Genomic DNA, 19,552 nt, shown 5'->3' with positions numbered 1-19,552 from the left:
TAAGGGACCTTCTTCATCTCCCATGAAATACTGCGACACCTCATTCAGAAAGTTCTCAGTAATGAGTTACAGAATTGTCTGTCTTCAATACGTAGCCCAGGGTGACAACCAGGAACGAGACAGACCATCAGGAAAAACATTTCTTTTGGCTGGAAGCGGTCTTTTTGCTCAAAAGATTTTTGCATCTATTTCCCCTCTTTGTGTATGTGTGTATTTGCAATGATTAATAGCAGCCTAAAGTGTGCTAAGCAAAGAAAAGAACTTGAAGATGAATAAAAATGCAATATTTATATTTGCTCTTGTTATTCTGAATATCTGGCTGCTTCCCAAAACCACATCTTTGCCCCAAGTGCAGGGTTACACCAACAGTGCACAACCACCCCATCCTCCCTGTTACTGTTACCTAGCATAGCTCTGTAACGTAACATGACATAACCTAATAAAGCATAATGCTGCTTGTCAAAAAGACTATCAAAAGATAGCTAAGATCAGGTGTTTGGCACACATTTAGATTGCTAATATGCACTTAGGAATAGTGTGACTACTTAACAGATGGTATACTTGCTAACTTCAGTGTTTCTGCAGAGATCTATAAATAAATTATCACCTAGTTCCTCTATTCTTTGCATTTATCTCACTTTATGAACAATGAGTGTCCTCACTGCTCTATCAGCTACAAGCTTAACAAACAAAACTTTGTTCAGCACAGCACATGTTGGCAGATTACTATCAGTGTAGCACAATTAATCAGTTGGATGCGATAACGAGGTCATGTAGGCTAAGCAAAATGCTCAGGTGAACAAATGATTCTTCACAGGAGGAGTGGAAATATATGAACTCAGCTGTGTGTGGCAAAGAGTCATCATCTTCAGCTGGGAACATTTGCAGACCTAAGCAGGAAAGGTACGTGCCTGGAGCATGGGAAACATCTGTTATTTTGTGGAATGTGGATCAGAGAATGACAAGGCTTCCTCTGATGGAGGTGGGAATAGTTGGGGTGGAGGCATGCAGCTCCTCACCTGATATGAATGCAGGGGTAGGGAGGAGTAATGGGCCACAGCTTGTTTCAGCTGGTGTAAATCATTAGAACCCCACTGAGGTGAGGGAAACGATGCTGATTTATGCTAGCAGAGGGTATGGCTTGCAAGTTTTCACTGTAGGTACTCAATTACAATAAAACCAGGAAGCGACAGGAACACTGCTTATAGGCAAGGCTGACCATCACCACAGCTCTAGTGAGCACTGAGCTGCAATGAGAGGCCAAGCACCTGCACAAGTATGGTGTGGTGCTTCCCTCAAGTGAAGGATGCTGATCTGCAGGGACTGCTAGGCATCAGTGTAACAGATAAACAGAAATATTTCCTGTTCAAGTATTTCTGTTAGTAGGTTAATTGGTAGGTTCAGCCATACCTGGAAAATGTGAATTTTCTTTATTTAATCTTAAAACTCAGCACTGATGAACACTGAGCTAATTGCTGCTTGGGTAGTGAAAAGATCGCTCTTCTAATTTCTCCCCAACTATTATTCATTATAACAGCCAGAAAGATCAGTGCAGTGGAATGGCAATACAGATGGGGTAACAATAAAAAGACTGCTGTGATGGAAAGGTGTTACAAAGGAAAAGCGGTCACCTGTCTCTGAAGATCTAGGTTCACAAGGGGAACTCCACAAGGGAGGGATCTCCAACCAGATAGCTTTCCCTAGTGGCAGTCAGCTCTTAAATGAGGTCTAAGAGATATGCAGCCAGGCTGCACCCCTTCTGCTCACAGAGCTGAATTGCCTTCAGCTGTGCTCCCAGGGCTGACTGGGAGCCTGACTGGGTCCTTTTCCCAGATGTTCAATCAGTGGTTCAGGTAGACTCAACAGTTACCATACACTCACATGTCTGCATTTTTTTTCTTAATATAAAACTATCTTTAAAGAGTTCAACTTGTACACCAGCATGTGTAAAAGCAGGAATGGTTTTCCTGGCATTTGAGAATCACTTTTTAAACTTCTATCACAGGAACAAAAAGTAATTGCAAGTAACAGCTCATTCCTTTCAGCATCTTCGCTGTGTGTTTCAAGTTCCTCAGTTTGCTCAGGGATTGGTGTAACCCTTCTTGATTGGTCTGGCTTAAGGATGGGCATAGGACATCTTCATTTCACTGAATAATAAACAAGGAAGGTGGGATATTTTAATATATAAAATTGTTACAGACAATTAGAAAAAGTTCAATTCATCATCTTACATAATTACTAACAATTCATCTGAATTATTGTAATTTCATGCTTTCTTGAATTTTTGATTTTTTTTCCATAAGTGTTTTGTCATTACATAATCCCAACTATTATAGTTGGAACTGCTTGTTATTGAAATGTGCAATGAATGCTAAGGCACTAGATGCAAGAACACTTTATAAATCAGCTCTGCTCCTGAGGATGAATCAATAGACTTTTCCACGTTTCGGTGGGGCTCTGTCAAATTGTGATGTATTGCTTCTATTCCTATTTCTTCTGCTTCTCCTATTGGCTGTGATATATTGCAATAGGATCGGTGTTACTGGATGTGATGTATCACAATAGAAATTCTCTTGCAGCGAAATGGGATAAAATTATGACCTCAGCAGTTTTTAAAAGAAGCTCATTGTTATGATTTGCTATAAGCATTTCTAACACCTGTGTTATGGGCTGACAATTAGTTACCTTCACTTTCCCTTGACTGTAATAAATTAAGGGGCCCGTTGGTAATTCTTGGCTTGAACTCCAGGCCTGATTCAGAGGCATAAGGTCTGCTGTAGGTGCAAGTAGAAATCCTTCTTGCATCCTTATCTCAACTTCTAGGCTATCTCATATTTGGACATATTTTGTTTTTGTGTTGTTATTTTCTTTTGCATACAATGAACTAAAATGCTTTAGATACAAACTGTGCTCTTTACCAAAAGATTGTGATAATCTTTCTCAGATCTCTCCAGGAGAACTTCTGCATTCAGAAGTCCCTTGTTTCTGCTCAGTCCTGTGGTACTGAATAGCTCGTTAGGAGATTAGCACAAATCTCTGTTAATTTAGTTACCAGTAGAGTGTGTTAAGGAAATCTTTCTCCAAATGCTTCCCAAGGGAACGGTCACTCTCACTTTCTGCAACTTTCACTGTTAAGTAAACTCTCTTCTCAGCTTTTAGATCTGTAGTAAACTTGCTAAACAAATCCTCCAACAATTCCTTTGTCCTGATAATAGTGTCAATACTATTAATCATTTCCCTCTACCATCTAATCTCAATTTTTATATGTTCTAATTGATTTTCCATGAATTCAATTCTACAATTAAGAGCTGTGTTATCTCTAATTAAGGTGTCTGAAAGCTGCTTAGCATTTCCCATTTCCTGATTTTTAAATACTTGTGTTTTCCACTAAACACGTAATAAGTTCAGTTCCTTCCTACTGAAACGTGTGAAAACCTCTGCTCTGTCAGTGCTGAAGCATCGCAGGGACTGCAGGACTTGAAGGACCTGAATGTCCCCTTTCATCAGGACAGGTTAAAATTCAGCCATAATTCACTCTTTTCTTTTTAGCTGTTCCCCTGTGCATCCCATTCTGCTGAGAAGAGAAGGCCACCAGCAGAGCCCTGCTGCCAAACGCAGAATGAAATGTGCAGTCACCAGGTCTTGTCCTTTTCCAATGCTGCATAATCGACCAAGGACCTTCATCAGGGCTTCTTTATTTAGTTAAATTGCTTTGGAGCTTCTAAGGGGAGCGGAGCTGTAATTTACGCATTAGGATGCACGCTGGCCCCAGGTCTTCAATTCAGCTTAAATGGTATGAATAGCCAATCCAGGCACTAATTTTCAAGGTGGAGAACAATAATTTCTGCCACAGCCTGATTGTCTTTTTCAATTAAAGAGTGAAAATGCCCTTTACAAAGTAATATCAAGCTTCTCTAGAGGAAAAAATGGAAGGTCACAATTAAATTAAACGGAGAGAATGAGGGGGAAAAATCCCAACTTGGTTTTTGTTCAGGCACCAAGAATCCAGGGCGAAGAAACATATGCCGTGAAGCTGTGCTGCTGGTCTACATCTGCTTTTTGTTATTTTTTCCCCCTTTTAGAGATTTAGCAGCATAAAATATTCAAGCTTTCTTTTGATCCGAACACAGGCATCGCACAGAGCAGTAAGTGTTGCTGCAGCCTTAGGGCTCTTACGCTAAACTCCAGCTGCAGCCCGGAGGCACAGTGAAGGATCCGGCCCTCTCACAGGGAGGGGGACATAAGAAATTCATTTTTTAATATTTTATTCCCAAACAGTTTACTCACTTGTCACAGCAGAGTTCATTTGTCACCTGTCATCACAGAGTCACTTCGCCGTCTGTGTGAGTTTTCTCCAGATTGGAGTGCTCTTAAAAACAGATTTCTCTCTCCAGTGTAAATCTCATGGGCCAGATTTCTCCCTGACAGAGCTGTGCTGCTTTGACTGACCCACACTGGGGGTTGCCTGGGCCCCCTGTGTTCATCCACCTTATGGCAGAGGTGCTGACGATATCCAACGTTGGCTTCTTTCATCACATGCCTCAAAACTTTTGTTTAGGATCAACCTTCATCACAAAAATAACTAGTTTATTGCATTACTTTTAGTCAGTGATTCCAATCAATTTAATACGTATGTTCTTGTTCTCTCGAGCTTCAATCTCTAATTTTTGGGGTTTTTTATCAGACTGAAGAATGAGGGAGTTGATGTGGACACTATGAATGTTTCATTCAATAACTTACTGGAATTTAAGTCATATTGTCTGCAATGGAAGTAGGGCAGATAAAAAGAAAATCACCCAGACTGCAAGTACAGACTGGTTTCATCCTTCAAAAATATTAAATTTTATTAATCAGAATCTAACATCTTTCGGACCTGCCACTGCTTTTTTTCCCTACCACATCTCAATCACATATATTGCTTTTCCAATACAATTTCCAGTGGGCTGATTTAGGATAACCACTTTTATAGGAACCGCAGAATAGTGAGTAATATATAACTAAAAGATAATCTTCAAATACCTATGCATTCCATAATACTACTTTATCTGAGTAGCTTTCTGCCTGTAAAGCTCCTTCCAACATCTCTGTAATGGATGTCTCCATTTTAAAGATAAAAAAATTCCTGTATGAAAGGAGTGAGATACAGGTATAATAGAAGTTTAAGCAACTAAAAATTAGACACCGGTGCATCTCAACCTGATAGGATGAAAGAGCTTTCACAAAGAGTGCTGATGCAGCACAGCCTTGAATGGTGGTTAGAGTCACTGAGAGAGATGAGTTTAAAAGCATTTGAGAGAGAAAAATGCATCTCGGGTCTGTGATGCTGCCTGGTCTGGTGCCATCAAACGAAAGCAGAATGTTGCTGCTATCAGCTCTGGTTCAAGTGTTTAATGAGAAAGGGGAGGATGTGACTGTGTGTGATGTTGATTCCCTTGAGATGGGCTCCGGGAACACATAGGACTCAAACCTTTAGGGAAACATCTGACAAAATAAAAGCTCTCTACTATGTAGACATCCCCTTATCTTCTGGTTTTAAGATTTCAAGGTGTTCTTTGCGTCTTCAGGAACATCCGGATGTTTGCATAATGCTATTCTTGTAGTAGCTGAGCTTTAGAACAGAAATGCTATCATTAGCCTGCCTGATCCTGTCAGCAAGCCGGGGAACCTGTCCCAGCCTCCTACTTCATCACTGCTGAAGGGTGGCTGATGACTCTTTGAGCCTGAGTGTGCATAGAATGCTGTGAAGAATAAACGCTGGAAATCTTAGCAGACAAACAGATGAACACAGCGAGTTCTGGCATGGTTTTTGGTCTTTGTGCAAGGATGCTGCATCAGTTATAGTCAGTTCTCCGCAAGAATTTTGCTTAAAGCAACCTTTTAAGGAAACACAATGCCCAGATTCAAGGTGGTTGGAGCAGTGCATTGGCCCATTTTGAAGCAAAGCATGGCAGGATCCCATCATGTCTTTCCTAATTTTGTGCAGACTTGAGGAGGAGGAGGGGAAAAAAAAAAAAAAAAAGATAAAAGAAAGCCTGAGGTTGCTTGGTCTGCTCCATGGAGAGCATCCATTAAGTCAAAGGCCTTGGTGCAGAGCTGCTGCAATGAATGTTGGAGAACTGGCACAAAGTGTCCATAGCAATCAGAGCTGATAAATGAAAGTTCAGTTTGTTTTTACTCCAGGCTGAGTTCTGAGAAAATATGGGATGTATTTCCAAGTAATAATCTGATGGTATACTAAGTATGATTCATTTTATTCAGAAGCTTGCTCTCCACCTGCTGTACAAAGGGAAAAGCAAATGCTGCTGCTGTAGCTGTGTTGCACTGTTTGACTGGTTAGGAGCCCAGAAGGCAATTTTGAGCTGTAAGCCTATTTACACAGGAGGGATGACAGTAGCATTTCCATCCTCCAGACAGGATTGCTGCTACTGCAAGCTGCATTTTATTCTCACCTACCCACAGAAAGATGCAGATTGTGAGGTGTTGCCGGGGCCATTGGCAGGGCTGTGTGAGCCACTGCTCTCTCTCTGATTGTCCACGCATCTGCACGTCGAGATGTGCTTCTGCACTATGTGTAAGGCAGACTTTCAAGACTGAGAGGTAAGCTGTATTACTGTGCATTTGCAGTGTCCCTAGAGAGGACAAGGGAATGCAGTACATCAGGAAGAAGTTGTTCAGTGAGCAGTTTGCCATCCCTGCAGCACTTCTCGGTGCTACGTTGAGGAGCACTTTTGAATCAGCAAGAAGTTGCAGTGCTCACTCTTCAGCACGAGCTGCGAGGCAGCCCGATCAGCATGGCAGCTCTGCTTGGGCTGATGAATTAACACTCAGGTTAAGGATTGAGACAGCTTTGCTCAGGGTGGTAGTTACAACATCTTGCACACCTTCTAAGCAAATACAATTGTTACAGGGGGATGTCTGGGCACACACAACACTGAGGTACAGCCAATGCAGAAAAGTATGTGCTATTTAGACTAGAATCCATGCTTGTGCAGACTTTGCAAATTCAGACTATCTGATCTGATTTAAGTGCATTGATTTTTCCATTTTCTATTTCAAAGCATATGCTACAAGTAAAAAGGGTTATGACATTTTGAGGCATGCTGTATTGCTTTGTGATGTTTGTGTAATTTGTGTGCAGTCAAAGGTAAATAACATGATGAAGTAATCAGATGAAAAGTGAGCTTTCATGCTAGCTGAGCATCTCACAGATAGTCATTCTAAAAGGGCTTTGCAAATGCCTCAGACTGTCATAACCTAGCAAAGACTAAATGGACTTGATTGCTTTTAATCTTTCCCCTAAAATGGTTAAATACTACCAACAGATTATTATTTTTCTTCTCAGAATGGAAAAACTCTGTCCAGGAGGAATTATTGCCTCTTCAATTTGTGATTTCAGCAAAACTGTGTCATCATTTGTCTATGTGATAAAAGCCACTTGGGATCTCCAGGTTTCTTCCAAGTGCTCCAAAACCATCATTCTCATTCATGCTGCCCTGAGCACATCCTCACTGGCCAAGAGGAGGGAGGATGTATGTACTTAGAAAAACACTACTTAGAAAAAGGCAAAAGCAAAACCCCTGACCACTCCACTGAAAGCCATGAGAGTATGACTGCATCCCAAAAATGCCAAGGAACAGTCCTTCCTTACTCCATAGCACTGGGGAAAAAAAACTATGTTTATAAGAGCTCTATTGTCCTGTATTGTTCAGGACAAAATGACTAAACCTATTCTTGAATTTAAATTGTTGTCATTGTTTCTCAGAATTCATGTTTAATTAATGAGACCCGAGGTCTGAGAAAGCTACAATCATCACGACAGTCTACCAGCAATACTAGAACAATGGGACCGAGAATCTCATTTAAGATCCCCAGCCAACCAAATGTTTTCAATAAGTACTGAATTTTCTGGGCTTATGTCCTGAATGCTTATGGATCAGGTTCACATATGATTCTTTCTCATGGGAGAGTACTGTTTTTCTAGTTTGTTCAACTGCACTTCTTATTCCTGCTATCCATCTCTTAATGTCTCTATCACAGACACATATGAGAACTAAAAGAGTTACTAACTGGCCAGGACAGCCTGTTTTACTGCAACTAGTTATGGAGATTTCCCTCAAGACCAATTGCTTGCATACAGTTACTTTTACTTAAAACTGATGAAATAATTAAAACAAGTCCCCTGTGTGCCTGCAATACAATTCTGGTTGCAGCAGTATTTAAGCAGTTCTCTGTAACAGGTTTGTTTGTCTTTTTATTAAGGTGTGAAATGCAATTTAGAAGACCTACATTAATAAGAACAGATTTATGCAAAACACCTCATCAATATACATGCAGGTACAGCTTGGTTGTCTTTGCCCTCTCTTTTACTCTGAGTTGAAGCTCCACTGGTGCCCTTGTGCTGGATTCCAGTAACAAGTGTGGAGATGGAAAAGCACAGTGCAGGTGGTGGTTGTGACTTGGGAGCACATTTGGGTGAGGCTTCAGTGCCAGGTTCTGGCTTCACAAGGTTTGACATCCATGTTTCTTATCCAACCTGCAGATCTAGATCACCAACTTCATTGCTGGCGGGACACACATTAGCTTTTCAAAATGTACTGCTTGGGTAGCTGGAGATGCACAGGATTTATAGGGAGCTTTCAACTTTATTTATGACAAAACAAACCTTCACCGGGAAGTACGAGTAACACAGGGCTGCCATGCTATGCATCCTGCAAATGCATTTATGTGCTCCTGCTCTGCTCTCTCTTGCTGGTGCTGTCTCTCATTTTCAGCCTGTAGCTTTAATAATCTATGCCACTTCCTTCTGTACAATATTCCTCCTGCAGCTTTCATTTGACAGCTCTGTTTTTAATAGAGGATAAGCATGAAACTCTAGCTGAATCTCAAGACATATTTCTAATCTCATATAGCATTTATTTTGCTTCTCAGAGAGCTTGCTATCTTGAAGAAAGGAAAAAGTATTTTTCACATATTGAGACGTACAATAGGTTTCCAAGGGTATCATTAATTCAAACTCCAACTCAAAGTTACCTTGTAATAAGAAGACAAATGCATAAATGCTGTTACCCAGATAATAGGCTTGATTCAATTATTTATCATGGTGACTGCTGTAACATGCCAGTCCCATTCAGGGAAAAGTCCCATTTTGTTTGGTACTGAATAGAAGTGTCATAATAACAACATGCCTGCCTGCCCAGATTTTAAGATGTAATCTGTAGTACTGGGTGAAGCAAACATGTAAATTGGATGTCAACATGAAAATAAGAAACAAGGAAATGTTAACTGTGAAATAACTCTTTCAAGGTAATTTGTTCCACTATTGTTATCAGGTCACTTTAGCATTTTCTATGTACTGTGTTTTTTTTTCTCTTGTAAGACAAGTAAAGACTCATACTTTCAAAGTGGTATCACTGAACTGAAGCATTTTTCTGTATACTTTGGTTTGCAAATGTAAATGACATTTCAATTCATCTGTCCAATCTCTTTGATATGGGAAAGGATGAACACTTCAGTCTCTGGCAATGGAAAAATTGCATACTTCTTGGAAATGGGATATTTTTACTGCTATGCAGCTAGAGGATCAAAGCAGGATGGGAGCTGTAGGTTTGTCTGCTGCCATGGACAAACGAGACCCCATTTTGTTGTGAACTGCTCCCTGCAATAACTTTGGGAAGAGTCTTGGTGGGAACATGGAGCCTAAGAAAAGGAACTACTTGATATTTAGCCCATTTGACTGTCCTGTATTGGCGTGAGACACTGAGATACTGGGGAGTTACGTGCTTCAGAGGGAATGCTTCACCAGCATGGAGTATTAAAGAAATGGTCTTTAACAGCTGAAAATACTTCAGGCCACTGACAAAGTCCATTTTCTAGCAAAGAGTTTCTCTAGTTGCTCAGGAGCATTGATTGAATGATGTTGGAATACACTTTGCCTCAGGATGGCTAGAAATCCACAGGTAAACCAAAGTGCTTCTGGGCGTTTGAGTCAGGGACAGATTTTTCCAGAAGAAGTTGAAATTAGTGAGGAATGTGAGATGCTGAATAATGACCAGAACCTTCTCATCTTCCACTTTTCATGGATATTCCTTTTTTTTTTTTTTTTCTTAAGATTTTTTTTTTTCTTCTTTTTTCTTCTCTGAGTCTTCATGTGAAGGTGTTCATTCTCTTTAAGTCTTTTCCCCACTCCTTCCTGACCTCTCATGCTTCCTTGTGGGTTACAGATTCCACAGTTAATCCTGAGGCCACCCATTCTTCTTTAGAACTAAAACAGGATTTGTTCTGTCACTAAACACTTCTTATCTTCGGGCCTCGAAATCATTTCCCATATAGAGAAGTGGCTTACAAAGATGCTTCAGAAAAAGTGGAAAAATAATGAATCAAAATTTTGCTTTCCATCTGACCAGCTTCTGGGAATCAAAAGCTCTTCGAGAAATTCAGGGTAAAGCATTATTAGACAAGACACCAGTGATATACCATTTGATCTGCTCTACTAAAAGAGAGTCTGTGAACCACCCTGACCTCTAATGTCTCCTTTGTATAACCCCTGTGACACGAGATTTGCTATGAGTAATGGAAGAAGATTAATAATTAATACATTTTCTGGTGTCTGAAATAGCGGCAACAAGGTTGGCTTTCGGCACATGTTTTATTAATGAGGTTGACAACAATTGCTTTCTCCCAGCAACAGATAGCTCAGACTTTGATACTGAAGAAATCGGAGTGGAAGCAATATCAGTTTTTCAGAGGTGGGTTATTTATTTATTTATCTGTTGTTTTCTTCAGTTTTGTTTCCCCAGGGCATCAACACAACTCAGTTGCCACATGTAAGTGGTGCAGAAAAGGTTGTGAAGTCGTGAGGAAGTGAAATGGGGAGCAAGGCTGAAATAAGATGTAAACTGGCTCAAGACAGCATACGTGCTCTGACCAACTGAGCTGCAGAGCCTAGCAGCATCATTTTGCATGCGGTGTAACAGAGTTTTACTCTGTTAATATAACAAAATGTCAGTGTGGCAATTAGGGGAACAGTGTTTTGTACCCTTCCTTACGGACCTCCTCATGCTAAGCCTAACTTTCAGACACATTCCCCCCACACAACTGTTCTTACCTGCAATGCAGCACAGAAACTAGTCTTTAAAACGTGGAAACACCTCTACTAAGTGAAAATAACTGCATTCATCTTTCTTTAGCTTTCAATTTTCTAAAAGTTACTCTTGTTCCTGAGGGCTAGCAGCTATCAGATGTCTGGTTTTGTTAATAACATTTACTAGAAATGATTTTTTTTAAAGAATAAGCACTGCTGAACCAGGCCAAACCTTTTGAACAGAATCGTCAACGATTCTTTAATTATCCAATATATTACCATTCATGCACAAAATTAATCAGAAAACAATGCTCTAATAAATATGATCTTCCCAACTTACATGCAAATTGAAGCTTTGCCTTCCTGCTCAGAATTGTTCCAAATGAATTTGTGGCCAAACACTGGTATGTTCCAATATCCTGTTTTTTACGTGGGTTATTGATTGCCAAGCTGCCTCCAACCAACCTGTAGTGATAACTCATGGTAAGATCAATATCTGTGCCATTTTGCTTCCACCTTTGAGGGGAAAAAAATCAAATTATGCTTATAATTTACAGAGCCTATTCATATTTATCTTAAGTAGCGTGCTGTAGCACACCTGTAATGATAAAAATGTAGTTAAATATCAGAAAATTATATCATTTTTCACACAAGACTGCTGCTTATATCAATCTTGATCATGTCAATAATTCTGTCCTTTGAGAAAAAATCTTTACTGCTTTTGTGCTAGTCACCAGTGTTCATCCAAATGTCTACAAAAAGTAATTATAACTCAATTATAGAAACTAAGTTACCCATCAGACTGATATTATGGCATATTCCTTCACTGAAGCTACCATATTTTTTAGGACATAAATGATACCCAAATATGTTTTACAGTCTTTACAAATGATGTCATAAATTTGGTTACAGAAACGATGTGAAGATATAAGTCAGGAAGGATTATACTTCAGAGGACAGAGGAAAACAAGCAGAAGTTTTCTTGCTGCAAATTTAAGATAGATAGTTTAATGATGATTACAAAACTTGATTTGTCTCAGCGTTAAGTAGAAAATGGATGGTGTCTGCAACATTACAGATGTAAAAATGATGTTTATATTACAAAGAAAATAATCATTATCTGTTTTAAATTGGAAAAAAATGTGGCTTTACCATTATTTATGCAAGGGCTGACCTCTCCTTGCCCAAGTGAGGCCCAAAGGAAAAATAAAGGTCCTCAGTCACCGATGTCTGCAAGCTTTGAGCATGTTTGTGCCACGTTTTATGTTGTGAGCAGCCTTAATGCTCCATAACCAAGTATTTTTTTCTCCCAATTTGATAGCATGTCTTCAGCCCATGTCAGTGCTGTTGGCCTACAAGAGTGTGATGCTGACCCCTCTGTAGGATGCAAAGACCACAGAAGAGTCCACAGAGGAGCAGAATTGTCTCCTTGTTAGCTGTCAGAAGGATCATAGTGGAAAAAATGTATGTTTATTTCTTTTTCTGTACAGAGATGAACTTACAGACAGAGAGGGAAGCACGGCAGACTTGTTTGCAGAGTTAACAACTTGAAGCAAACCTGCATTATAACTATAGTCCTGGAAGATCTGACCTGGGTACACAGCACAGTGCTTTGCTTCTCACAATCAGAGACCTTTCTCAACAGCCAGACTGTGCAGGTGGCCACTTCATCAGATGGAAAAACAGTGCTGTGTTCCAAGGGAAATCTTGATGAACTTGTATAGAGGAAGCAAAGATCTTGACCTTTGAAGTGGGCACTTGTTTCCAAAGACCAAAAAATAACTAATTAAAATGGGATATCAGTTGACTTCTGTTTACAAATTCTAACGAAACAAATTCTAAACGAAGAAATTCTAATTAAAAAATTTTTCCAGGTCTCCCAATTACTGCTTCCTCTTTCATGAACGCATTAAGAAATTTAGAAGCAGCAGTGGAGTATGGGTAATTCTTTCTACCAACTGCAGCTGATTTCTGACCCTTGTGTACCACTGCTCTACTCCTTTTATTTATTAATTTACTTTTTGGTTTGTTTGTTTTTTTTTTTTTGTTAATGTTTTCCTCTACTTGGCCTGTGTTATTGTTGCTGTTTTGGTTTCTTTTATTTGTGTCTCCTTTTATTTATTTATTTTTCTCCCCAAGAAGAGAAAAATCTCAGCCAGTGCCCCTCTGTGTGCCTCTTTTATAAAGCAGTGGGAGGATTTTGCAGCATTTCACAATTTGCATACAATGCATGCTCTCTCTGTTTTCAGTTCTCTAAGATGGGATATTCTGGTATTTAGTTTGCCATTTCTCTTTAATTTCTGAATCAATCACTGAAATAACTGCTGTCATCATTACATGGCTCCCAATTAAGCTCTATAATTGTTTTTCAAAACACATGCAAAGTTGTTGGCTTAGTTGTCGCAAATGAATTCTTCACAGTATCCCAATAATCATTCTAATCACCATGGTACAATGATTATTAAACTGTGCATATAGATCAGGGGTTCATCTCCCGGAGTGGGCTTTTTCCTAATTAATATGTTTACATCACTAAAAGAACAGAATTAATGAATTCATGTGATAGGCAACGATTTAATGACTTTCTGCGTTCCGCAGTATGGGGTCTAAAAGACAGAAAAAAAAAATTCTTTGAAGAATTATTTGAAGAGAATTTTAACAGGTTCATGTTAAGGCACATGTTGCCTATGTATTTTCTTGAGATTCTTCATGCTACCATTGCAAAATACTTTTAATCAATTACAGGAAATGCATCCTAGACCAATCATTACAGAATCCAAACTTTTAAAAATGTGCTCTGTTTTGAATTCAGTTCTGTAGTTCTCTGGGAATATATGACTTCTCAAACCCCAGTCTAGGTATTAAAAAACAACAGTAAAAATATGCTCTATGTGTTTTATGAATTAATAGAATTGATTGTTATGTTCTCTCTGTTTTAAAATCCCACTTTTTGAAACAGTCATAAAATATTCCCAATAAATCCCTCATTGAATTAACTGTTTCAGAAGCATATAAGTGGAGCACCACCACATTCATCCCATTTTGATTTAAAGACCTCAGGTGATAGTTTGATTTCTCTTGTTCTCCTTTCTTAAATTGTTCCATTATCAATTTATTCTGATATTTGAATGTACCACAATGCCAACATTCTTCAGAGTATGAAATCTGCTTCAGTGACATAAATTTGGTAACCTATGATCTTTGTTATTTTAGTTGTAAAAAAAAATGGTTTTTGACATGAGATTATGTTTTCTGAGAAATACAATTCTATGCAATGGAAATGGAATTCTATGTCATGAAAATGAAATTTCAAGGTGCACCAGTTTTGGTAAAACAATCAATGTGGGCTTGTTGAAGCAATTAAGGAATTGGTATAAGATTCTTTTTAGACAATGCGCAAATATTCAAATATAATCTTTCATTAATCTGCTTTTCTTGTCAGGCACATAGGACTATAAGATATCATAAAGATAGGACTATAAGATATCATAAAGATAGGACTATAAGAATTTGCTGCTGAAAGACAAAATGCTTTCTCCAGCTCTACATGTAAAATTCTAGATGTTTTGCAAAGCATGCATGGTCGTGCCATGATTTTGTACCAATCACAGCAGGAAGTTCATATTTGTACCTTTCCCTAATTTTGAACTGCCTTCTCTATGATATAGAGAAGAAGATATTTTTCTTTCTCACAATTCTCAGAAACGTAAGCCATTGGAAGGAAGAAACATTATTTTCATCAATAAAAAACAAAACAAAACAGGGCAATGTGTGAACCATCACATATTTCTTCTGATCATTACATCTCCACTGCTGCTTTGTGCGGATCAACAAAAACAGATATCTAATTCAGATATTTATTGAGGTGGAAATACTCCTTTGATAGAGTAATCTCTATGGGGATTGTTAAATCAGATCCCTCAAATTATTATTTTAATGCTTGGTGGAGCTCTACTTTGAGGAAGAAATATTTACCTTAGGCTGATTGACATTTGGGAGGCATAGCTCATTGTCTCCCTAGGAACAATAGAAAGATCATTTCTGACCTGATTGTTTCAAACAGAATTATTTCTGGTAAAAATAAGGGAGAGGAAAGCACATCAGGGCTTTTGGAAATCAAGAAAGATTGTTGAGAGTAGTACTTAATAAAGGAAAATCCTTCTATGTGGGCTTAAAAGACTTTGTTTTTCCAACCGAAGAGAGTTTCTATAGTAAGCAGACAACAACCAAGATCCCCAAAGTATGAGAACCTTGTCTTCAAAAGAGGAACATGGAGTGGGATAGAATCAATCTCCTGACTGATTGCTCCATTACTCTGCCCTCTGTTCTTACAGAACTTCAAAATACCTGAATTTTAGAATCAATGGTACTTCCATTCATTTCAGTGAGCTTTGGGTAGGGTTGCAAGCTCCCTGTCCTTATCTCTACTCTGTTCTATTTAATCCAATCTTTGCCTATCCTGAAGCCTTAGCAGCATCTTCCCCTCGAGTCACAAAGGTTATTTGGGACTTTCAATTTATCCCCACTTCAGAGTTATTTCCCTCTATTACCACTTGACTCATTACTGAGTGGATCTTACGTGCCTTTCTCAACTGAGAACTAGTGAAAACAATTAAGTAATCAATATAAAAATAAATTGACAGTACTCAATATTAGTTTGCATAAAATAATGTAAAACTGAAATAAAAACACATATACAGCATGGAAATATGCATGCATGATTTTCTAATAATCTTTTCAGGATACTGTTATAACAAAAGTACATATTTTTAAAGTATTCATGAAGTGTTCTATGTTCCTAAAGCTAATTCCATTCTAACAGAAAGTGCCTTGCCAAGTCTCCTGAAAAGTAGTTGGATTTTTATATTGTTTCCATAGAGGCCAAATATATAATATACAGTTTAAAAACTATTGGCTGAATCAGAAAATAGAGGTTGTAGAAATTTTTAGTTCTACTTCAGTGTTGAAGCAGAGTCTACAGTGAGTCAAGGGACAGCATTTGGCTCAACAAGCACACCACAGGGTTGGCATTGGTTCTTCAAGGTTATGAGTGAGATAAAAAATAAGCCCTGAGTTACTAGGAATAACTCTACAATCCTATGCAATTTTTATAAATATCTTTTATGATATTTGCAATCACTGTAGTCTTTCTGTTATGCTTCTTTGCTTTTATTTGCCTGTTACAGTTCTGTTGTGGGGCGCTGTGACTTGGATTGAATTTGAAACTCTTTATCTTATTTTACTGCCTTGTTCAAAGTTACACTTCAATATTCAAATACTGTTCTATAATTAATCCAAGCCATCCTTGGATTTTTAATTTTCTTGTACAACTGATTGCTGTCTGTGTAGATCTGGAGGAGGAAAACCCAAAAACTTGGTTTCAAACTTTTGTGAAAATATTAGTTTACGTTACTCAGAACCTGAACTCAGTTACTTCTGAACCTAAGTTCAGAAAAAACGTGAGGAGTTAAAACTAATCACCTGAACACAAACAGGAAATGTTAAAATATTACAGAAAACATGAGCTCTAGGCACCAGCTCTCTTTTTCTGCAGCATATTAGAGGAAAGCTAGCCCTATTAAATGGAATGACTGAATGGAACAAAAATGTGGAACAGCGGTGAAATGTTCATGGATAGCCTGTAAGCAGAAAAAAAAAGGTAAAATTCATTTTTTAAGGTAGCTGATAAGCTTTCGATCAACTGTAATAAAACAGCTCCAGTACACAAAATTATAAATCCAGTTTGAAAGATTGTATTTACCACTGGTATCACACAGAGAAAGAGCTGAAATAATGTACCTGATATTAGAAACACTTGGCACAGAAGACATCATAATAGATTATATGGTATTTAACGGGATATTTATCTAGATTTCCCAACCTATGCACAAAAAAATTCAGACGTTTCTCTATTTTTGTTTCCTTAGTAATCTGATCTGTATTTGCTGTTATTTCCAGGAGAGGCAATCAGTGTCTCTTTTCTTTTTGTCCTTAGGCCTGATTCAACCCTATGTGATTCTTGCATTGTGATTTTGTGGGATTTTGAAACGAAGTTGCAAAAGGTCATCAATATATTTAATGAGTCTTTAAGAAGAATGTAATACAGTCCATAAAAAATAAGATTTTCAGGAAATGCTAAGCATTTTTCTTTAAAGGAAAGGTTCTAATCAGAATGTTTATTTGTGCAAATAGTTCCTAAATAGCAAATCAGTTTGGGCTTAACTTTATTCCTATTGTAGTGCTTTTATATTTATGAATCAAGGAAAAGTCTTGCTGTAGTCCTTGCTGTTCTTTTCTATCACTCAGCAAAGGATATTATTAAAATTTCATACTGTGCTTGATTTATCTAAAATTGTTGGAACTTCAAATATATGGGCTCAATCCTTATCTGATAAAACTGACATTAGCTCTGCTGAAATCAAAGAAATGTGCTGAAGACTTCCTGTTCCTTTCAAGTCCTGGTAAAAAAACTCCCAAGCTGTTGTAACAGCAGTAATGGTCTGATAACTTCTAATTGACCTAGATGGGTCAGGATCCGTCCCCAGAGGTTGATCTGGTCTTACCAGAGCAACTGAGGCAAAGGAAAAAAATGAATTAATTTGAGGACTGATAGAGAGCATAAGAAAATGGAAGGGAAACAGGAATATTGGATGCCTGATGAGAGGAGACATCACAGCTCACCCACTTAATGAAATCTACTGTTACTACTGACTGTGGATGCATAAAGTCTGTGGGTGAAGTGCACAAATTAATAATTTCTACATGTCACTGAGGAAGCTGCCTATATAACTGGATATGAAATGGACAGATGACATGAAACAATGGATGATAGTGTTGAAAACTGCAAAAATGAATGTGGACGAGGATTTCTTCTCATACAAAGAGAAGCAGCATTGGGAAAAGGTGATAAAGTATTTCTCTACTGGCACAATACTTGGAAACAACCCAGTACATGAAGCACAAAAGTTCATAATTAGTAGTGGTACTGTACAGGGAAAACTCTTCGGTGAGCAATTAAAAGCTGTAGAAGGAGTAGTGGAGTAGTGTCTAAGTATATTTGGTAGGACATACAATTTTCTCTCACATCCTGGATGAATTAGTTCTTGTTTTTCACTTTCCTTTTCCCAGTCCATTAGTTTACTCTTCTTTTCTGAAGAAAGCACTGTCCTTTCTTTTCCATACATCCACATTTTCTTCTTATTAGACTCAGGCTTGCAAACCCTAAGTACATCAAGCTACATTTTAAAAGATGAGTCCATAGTTATTGAATAAACAAACATTCCTATGTACCAAGGTTATATTAAGTGAATCTAGGGAGTGTTGTAAGCAAGATATCAGAGCTGTGCCTTGCTGTTTCTCTAGATAAACACTATAAATATATACATGAAATCTTAGAATTAGGAATGGGCAAGGATGTTGCTCTTTTGCTTTCATAGCATTTATAGATGTGCAGCAAGTTTTAGCAAATATAGATGCACAGCATCTCCATTTTCCCATTTTTCACAGCTATTCTGTGGATTCAGAAGTAATTTTGTAGGTTTTAAAATACTTTGGGGACAATTTTCAGTGCTAGGCTTTATTTTCCTCTGTCAATTTTCTTAACAGTAGACTAGCAAAAATATTTTCCTTTCATTTTCTTTACCCTAGTAGCTGTTAAATTTTCACCATTTTCCTCCTCTTCCCCTCAGATGTTCTTTCGAAGTAGGCTTCAAATTATGTGATGTCGTGCCTATATAATTTTATATATATACATTACTTTCTGAAATAAAAGCAACAAATGTGAGCTTATTTCAATTGCAAGTGCAAATGAGCAGTCCCAAGGAAAAGCAGCAAGCCCAGCCTCAAAACGTGGCTGCGGGGTCAAGATTTCCTGCTACCACCTGGCTTGCCTTGAGAATTTGCCACGCAATGAAGTCTACTTCTGATTAAAAACACGGTTAAAAGATTTACAGTGAGATGACACTTTACCAAAGTTGACTTCACCTGTAGTTGGGGAGGGGATATCCTTTAGCTGTACAGTTCAGTAGGACTTCTGGATTCACTGAGCCCATGGAATAAGTGATATCATATGGCTCTTGGATGAAAATAGGACCATATAGTGTTTCTTCCCCTGCAAAACAAAAACAATAATTTAAGATTAGACAACTTTAGCATGTCCTTACACATAAAAGTGTCCTTTGGTGTCTTTTCCTTTTGGTCAAAAGTTAAGATCTGCTATTATATTCAGCAGAGAGAGCACCTCCAGACATTTTGCCATTAAGGAGGAAATATTTCAAGCTTGATTGATAATAAAATCACATATCCCAGGTGTAGGTGATTTATTAAGCAAGTGACAGTGAAAACCACCTTCTCTGCATGTCTTCTATGGAAATTATACAGCCATGTACTAAATCTTCTGCATCTACCTCATACATATGGCTTAGATTGAGACTGGAAGCAGGAGTGGATGGTGTTCTATGTGTTTGCAGCTTG

At 38.2% G+C, this 19,552-nt stretch overlaps 1 protein-coding gene across 1 annotated transcript in view; it reads right to left on the bottom strand.

Annotated features, from left to right (window-relative positions):
• Nucleotides 1–19,552, bottom strand: part of CNTN6 (contactin 6) — a 102,650-nt gene that overhangs the window by 60,374 nt on the left and 22,724 nt on the right. The window contains exons 2-3 of the mRNA XM_085235563.1: nt 19,064–19,190; nt 11,421–11,596 (exon numbers count right to left, since the gene is read on the bottom strand). Of these exons, the coding sequence (XP_085091689.1) occupies nt 11,421–11,596; nt 19,064–19,190 (303 nt within the window). The remainder of the gene's footprint in view (nt 1–11,420; nt 11,597–19,063; nt 19,191–19,552) is intronic.

The sequence above is a fragment of the Meleagris gallopavo genome, chromosome 14 (genome assembly GCF_905368555.1).
Source record: "Meleagris gallopavo chromosome 14, MGAL_WU_HG_1.1, whole genome shotgun sequence".
NCBI lineage: Eukaryota > Metazoa > Chordata > Aves > Galliformes > Phasianidae > Meleagris > Meleagris gallopavo.
Note: the sequence above shows the minus strand (reverse complement) of the source record. Positions and strands in the feature narration are given on the sequence as shown.